This window comes from Myotis davidii, unplaced genomic scaffold (genome assembly GCF_000327345.1).
Source record: "Myotis davidii unplaced genomic scaffold, ASM32734v1 scaffold809, whole genome shotgun sequence".
Classification (NCBI taxonomy): domain Eukaryota; kingdom Metazoa; phylum Chordata; class Mammalia; order Chiroptera; family Vespertilionidae; genus Myotis; species Myotis davidii.
In genome coordinates this window covers 1,526,460-1,533,152 of record NW_006300017.1, presented here as the reverse complement: position 1 = coordinate 1,533,152, position 6,693 = coordinate 1,526,460, and the positions used below count along the sequence as shown (strand labels likewise).

Sequence of the window (6,693 nt, the reverse complement as noted above, 5' to 3'; positions counted from 1 at the left end):
CCTGAGCTCACTGCTTCCCTTCAGATGCTCAGCAAACGTGGGTTTGTTGGGAATTTGCCAAATACAACGGAAAATGTGTAGAGTTTGGACACAGCCAGGCACGCTTTGAATTCCAGGTTTCCTCTCCCAGTGTAAGATTCATGGGCAGAGGATGTCTCCACCTCCCCTCCTCCCTCCGTACACCTTGAAGAAGGTCAGGCATGAGCCTACGAGGAATGGTTGCACGGGTGGTGCCTGGTGCAGGAATGATCACCGGGGCACGGTGCCTGGTGTGGGCTCAGTGCCTGGTGTGGGAATGATCACCGGGGCACAGTGCCTGGTGCGGGTGTGGTACCTGGTGCGGGAATGATCACCGGGGCACAGTGCCTGGTGCGGGTGTGGTACCTGGTGCGGGAATGATCACCGGGGCACGGTGTCTGGTGTGGGTGCGGTGCTGGTATGGGCGTGGTGCTGGTGCGGGAATGATCACTGGGGCACGGTGCCTGGTGGGGGCTCAGTGCCTGGTGCGGGAATGATTACCAGCGCACAGTGCCTGGTGTGGGCTCAGTGCCTGGTGCGGGAATGATTACCGGCGCACAGTGCCTGGTGTGGGAATGATCACCAGGGCACAGTGCCTGGTGCGGGAATGATCACCGGGGCACAGTGCCTGGTGTGGGCATGATCACCGGGGCACGGTGCCTGGTGTGGGTGCGGTGGCTGATGGGGAGGACCTGGTGCGGGAATGATCACCGGGGCACGGTGCCTGGTGTGGGTGTGGTGGCTGATGGGGAGGGGGTGTAGGGGCGGGTATGACATGCGAGGCAGCAGCCCTTGAATCACACCCTGAGCCTTGCGGTCTCTTTGCAGCTCCCCCCACCTTTACAGAAACACCCCCCCAGTACATTGAGGCCAAGGAGGGGGGCAGTGTCACCATGACCTGCACAGCTTTTGGGAACCCCAAGCCGATTGTCACCTGGCTCAAGGAGGGGACACTCCTAGGTGCTAGTGGGAAATACCAGGTAGGTGTGCTGTTGGTGGGGCCACTGCCCCCCCCTTCTCCCTCCCTTCTCTCTCCTTTCTCCCTCCCTTCTCCCTCCCTTCTCCCTCCCTTCGTACCAGGTAGGTGTGCTGTTGGTGGGGCCACTGCTCCCCCTTCTCCCTCCCTTCACCTCTTTCTCCCTCTCCAAGGCGGTCTCCCTCTCCATGGGACCAGTGACGCTGTGCAAAGGCACAGGGAGATGGAAGCAGCAGGCACACTGGCTGGGGCCTGTTGTTGGAGGGAGATGAAAAATGAGGCCCCTCCTCCGTCTCCCCCAGTGCGTGAGCCCCGAGGCCCCCTCCACCTGAAGGTGGCATTGGGCGGGCTCCAGGTGGTGCTGAGCTTCGTCTCTCCCTGGTCCCAGGTGAGTGATGGGAGCCTGACGGTGACGTCGGTCAGTCGGGAGGACAGAGGTGCCTACACCTGTCGCGCGTACAGCATCCAGGGAGAGGCAGTCCACACCACCCACCTGCTTGTGCAAGGTAACTGGGGTCTCCCTGGCTGCTTTGTGCCTGGGGCCTTTCTCTGGGAGCCCCGCAGAGTGTGATTGGCACAGCTGGGGGCAGGGGGAAGTGGGAAGCTGTGAGGAGCCGGGCAGGGCACCTCCCAAGTATCACAGACTTCACGCTGCAGCTCCCACGGTGGCCTGCCGTGGCTGTCACCTGGGTGGCCTGAGGCCCATGCTGGGTGGGTTTCTGTATCTGCCCAGGTAGCGTTTAAATAACTGAGGGCATTTGGCACTTGGTAGAGCTGGGGTCTGCACGGGCAGCACCTGGAAATGCCAGGCTGCCCTGCCCGGGGCCCAGAGGGTTCAGAGGGGGGCATCTGGGCGGCCAGGTCTCTTCTTTGAGCTGAGCCCACCCACCTGCTCTGCCTCTGCCCGCTGCCGGAGGTTGGTGGTGGCTGTCCGGGCTGCCAGGACGGCTGGTCAGCTCTTCCTGCCTGTCTGCTGACTGTTGTGCTGAGTGGCATGGGGCTAGGGTTCCCTCTGCAGTTTGGAGGAGAATTGGCCTCCTGCAGGAGAGCACGGCCAGGGCAGCTGCAGCCTGCCTGGAAAGCCAGCCCGGGGAAGGGGATTCTACCCTCTGTTTGCTCTGCGCCCCCCTACCCCAAATCCTCCCTCTGGGCGCCCTCTTACCCTCTGCTGGGTGAGGAGGGCATGCCTCTCGCTCTTCTGGGGCAGCATTGCTCCTTGCTCTGGACTGAGAGAGCTCCGGGGGCCTCCCTCAGGGCTCTCGGAGAGAAGATGGGCAGGAAGGACCCTGTGTGTGTGTGTGTGTGTGTGTGTGTGTGTGTGTGCACGTGTGTGTGGTGTTAAATGGCTAGCATTTGTAGAGGGGTTATGCATGGGGGCAGGGGGCAGGTAGGTGCCAGGCATCTCCCACTGGCTCAAGGGGATGGGGCACACATCCAGTACCACCTGCATCTCTGGGACCTGTAGGCAGAGTAAGGACCTAAGCACTGACAGCAGTGAGAAGCGTCTCCATGACAACGGCCTGGGGCTGTGCTGCTACCTCGGGCCAATGCTGCCCCAGCCTCCCTCTCGGTTCCAAGCACCAAGCACCCTTCCCAGAGGCCCTGGTGCTCCCTTCTCCCTGGCCCCGCCCGGTGAGGTCATGCTGGTTTCCTGTGTCCCCAGGGCCTCCCTTCATAGTGTCCCCTCCTGAGAACATCACTGTCAACATATCCCAGGATGCTCTGCTTACCTGCCGGGCGGAGGCGTATCCCGGCAACCTCACTTACACCTGGTACTGGCAGGACGAGAATGTCTACTTTCAGAAGTGAGCACCCTGCCCAGACCTCCTGGGGGCGGAGCGGCCAGGGGCCCCGGGGCCCGGCCTCCGAGCAGGGCCTGCTGCCAGCTGCCCTGCGGCTCCGGGAACTTGGAGGGGGTGGTCCGTGCACAGGTCCCGCCTGTGAGGGCCGTGTCTACACTGAGAGGCCCTGGGTTGCAAGGGCGCACTGGGCTCTTCCTCGTGCGTGGGGGTGAGGGGATGCGTTGCTCCCCTGGTGTTCATGGAAGATCCTTGTCTTCCCCTCCTCTCCGTGTCGCCTCGTCTCCTCTACAGTGACCTGAAGCTGAGAGTGCGGATCCTGATCGACGGCACCCTGATCATCTTCCGGGTGAAGCCCGAGGATGCAGGGAAGTACACCTGCGTCCCTAGCAACAGCCTGGGGCGCTCCCCCTCGGCCTCCGCCTACCTGACTGTGCAGTGTGAGTAGGGGCAGGGCAGGTCTCAGCTGGTGGGGGTTGCGGAAGGTTCGGGCCACCTTAGCCAGACGGGAGGCTGGAGGGCAGCCTCGGGTCAGGGGATGTGGGAGGAGGAATGATGGAGACAGGAAGCCAGGACAGCCCAGGAAGAGGCCCGCACCTGGGACCGTCATTTGAGGTGGTGTCTTCGGGGGGCCACGTGCTGGCTGCCTCACGTCGGCCGAGCCAGCCTCAGGTTGGGGTCAGGGGTCGGCAGATCTTCTGGACAATCGCGCTTCCACTGGATGCCAGCCAGCACCTGTCTCCACCTGGGGTGGGACACTTGGTGGTGTTTTTTCTCCGGTTTCTGAGGAGGTGTAGCTTGAACCCATGTGGGGTTAGATGTCCATCCGCCTGGACGGTGTGAGGGGCCGGGGGACAGGCCCTTCTTCCGGTCCAGCTCCCCCAGCACCTGGCTCCCTCTCGCTTCCTCGTGCCCCTTCTCCGGGGCTGCCGAGCTCCCAAGGAGTGAGCTGCTCTTGTGCCAGAATGATGGGGGGCTTTTGTGCGAGCACAAGAATTCACTTTCCTGATCTTGAAGACTTCAGCAGAGTCACTGCTCCCCACCCCCTGCGAGCCAGCCATTGTGAGAGAGAGCAGGATGAGCCATGAGGATTCATCTCTTCCTTTTGATTTGCTGATGGTCCTGTCACTCAGGCAACAAAGGCCCAGTGGCTGCTGTAGGTGACGGGCTCTCCATCACTTGAAGGCAGGAGAACTGCTCACCCTCAAGGCCAAGGCGGGGAGTGGCAGGGTGAGGAGGGTCACCATCTGGAGACCTGGAGTCCGCGCTTGAACTGGGGACAAGTAGAACAGCGGGTGACCCCAGGAGGCGGCTCACCTCTGACCCAGCCTCGCAGAGCTGGGCGCTCGCCTGTCTGCACTGCATGCATGTGGAGGTGGAGCCAGCGGGACCCGGAGCCTGCCAGAACTCCCACGCTCCCGTGCCTACTGCTTTCTTCCCTGTGCAATGATTTTGCTGCTTGCGGCCCAGGCATCACCTCTCCACTCTGCTGGCCGCTGACCGCGAGGTCTGTCCGCGTGCTGTGTCAGGAGGCCCACGTTGCTAAGAGCTGTGAGGCCCAGGCCAACAGGTCTGTCCCACCCAGACCTACAAGTGAGAAAAAGCCAGGCAAGAAGCTATTATAAGCGACTTACCGTGTGCCTCGCGCTGTGCCGGACGCGCAGGGACCAAGGGGAGGGGGACGCCTCTTGGAGCAGCATCCGGGCTGGCTGATGTCATCTGTGCGGGAAGGTGGCAGCGGCGGACAGAGAGAGCAGCAGGGGAGTCTCGGAGGGGCGATGGCTCTCTCCAGGACTGAGGCCGGTCCTCCGAGCCATGGGTGCTTCCGTCTCCCTCTCCCACTTGTCCCTTTTTCCCTCCTTCCTGCCTTCAAAGAGAACTCGGGGTGCGTGTGAGATTTTTCAGGTGGGTGAGACAAGGATCTTTATTTCTGCTAAAAAGCAGTGTTCAGAGTATTTCCCATTCATAAATGCTTTGAAAACCTTGGAGGAAAAGGAAGAAAAAAAAAACACACACCCTCTACCATACAAAAGTAGGAGGCTCTGTCTAAATATATACCTCGGCCTGGTACTTATGTAATGCTGTTCTCTGAAGAGCTCCAAGTGCTTGAAGGATCCCAGCTCATTCATCCTCTCCGCCTCCCTGGAAGTTCCGCGTCTTTCCCCTCGGTAGCCCTCAGGGAAGTCGGGGGGGGGGGGGGGGGGGGGGGGGGGCGGATCGGAAGGTGATGGATGACTCACCCACATGGCAGGATGCGCGGCTCTCGCTGCTGCCCCAGGAGCCTGTCGTCGGCTCTGTGGCCTGGGCTGAGGGTGCCCTCCAGCTGCACAGAAGGGAAACTGAGGCCTGGAATGGCAGCCAGCAGAAGGGACAGAGAGGAGCCATCTGTGGTTCGGCCTCGCCCACCTCGTGCACAGACGGCCATTCATTCCTCTTTGGGCTTAGGGTGTGGAGCGAGGAACCGGCTCGGTGATAGGACTTGGGGTCAGCAGGTGGGGGAGGGGATGGTCAGGGTTGGCTTTGAGGGTGGGAGTCGAGGGAGGGGCTGGGGAAATGGACAGGAGAGCCCGGCCCTTCCGGCAGCAATGTTCACATCTGCTGGGCTGGGGCAGGCAGCTCGTGCCTCAGTGCCTCTGGGCATTCAGAACAGAAGCGCTGGGCATCCTGGAGGCCGGGCAGACAGAGCCTGCAGCCTGCACTGGTGGCTCAGCGTGGCCTCGGGGCCATCAGCCCAGGAGGCCGGGGTTTGGTGGCCGCGGTGGGCCCAGCACTCAGCTCCATGTTGAGCACTGAGGACACCAAGTGTTCACTGAGCGGGTGGAGGGTGTGAAGGGCTGTACTTTGGGGGGTGCCTGTGTGGTGGCTGGGCCCCCGCCTGGAGTTCTCTCTTCTTGATTTCCCTTGTGTCTTTCTTCTCTCCCACCTGACACTACGCTTTCCAGACCCAGCCCGTGTCCTCAACATGCCCCCCGTGATCTACGTGCCCGTGGGAATTCACGGCTACATCCGCTGCCCCGTGGACGCAGAGCCGCCGGCCACCGTGGTCAAGTGGAACAAGGATGGCCGCCCCCTGCAGGTCGAGAAGGTGCTAGAGAGACGCATGTGGGGTACCCATGAGACGCACCCTCCCCACACTAAGGTGCTGCCTCTGGGGGTCTGGGTCCTGCCAGGAGCCTTCCCCCGAAGCTCTGGCAAGCTTAGAGCTGCTGCCCATGGGGGTCCGCAGCTGGCAGGGCACCGAGACACCCCTTCCCAGGGCAGCTGGTCTCTGCCCAGCCTGCCCCCAGGGGGGCTAGTGGAGCCGCCCTGCCCGGGTCTGGCCCTGTTGGGGCCGGGACTGGTGGGCACCCCTGACCGTGGCCCCGCTCTGCTCCCTCCGGCAGAATCTCGGTTGGACCCTGATGGAGGACGGCTCCATCCGCATCGAGGAGGCCACAGAAGAGGCCCTGGGCACGTACACCTGTGTGCCTTACAACACCTTGGGGACCATGGGCCAGTCTGCTCCCGCACGGCTCGTCCTGAAGGTGAGGCCCGGGCTGCAGGGGCCTCTGAGCGGTGGTGCCTGGCCTTCCCCCCTGTGCCCACCTCCACGCCCATTGTGCTCCCTCCAGGACCCCCCGTACTTCACGGTGCTACCAGGCTGGGAGTACAGGCAGGAGGCCGGCCGGGAGCTCCTGATCCCCTGTGCTGCTGCGGGGGACCCCTTCCCTGTCATCACCTGGAGAAAGGTACCTCTGGGTCCCGGGGCTCCCGGGACGTGTGCTGGAGGGAGGGTGTCTGTTCTGGGGGGCCACGTGCCGAGGGGCCAGGGGACTTCCCGAGGGCGCCCTGGCCGGGGGCGTGGAGGGCGGTAGCACTATCCTCCGGCTCCTCCGACCCTGAGGTGTTGGTGGCTTCTCT

General features: G+C 62.8%; 1 protein-coding gene across 1 annotated transcript in view; it reads left to right on the top strand.

The window, feature by feature from the left end:
- IGSF9B (immunoglobulin superfamily member 9B) overlaps positions 1–6,693 on the top strand; it is a 48,210-nt gene that overhangs the window by 17,442 nt on the left and 24,075 nt on the right. Inside the window, exons 4-10 of the mRNA XM_015571971.1 lie at positions 847–998; positions 1,383–1,500; positions 2,658–2,799; positions 3,088–3,233; positions 5,736–5,878; positions 6,177–6,317; positions 6,405–6,521. Of these exons, the coding sequence (XP_015427457.1) occupies positions 847–998; positions 1,383–1,500; positions 2,658–2,799; positions 3,088–3,233; positions 5,736–5,878; positions 6,177–6,317; positions 6,405–6,521 (959 nt within the window). The remainder of the gene's footprint in view (positions 1–846; positions 999–1,382; positions 1,501–2,657; positions 2,800–3,087; positions 3,234–5,735; positions 5,879–6,176; positions 6,318–6,404; positions 6,522–6,693) is intronic.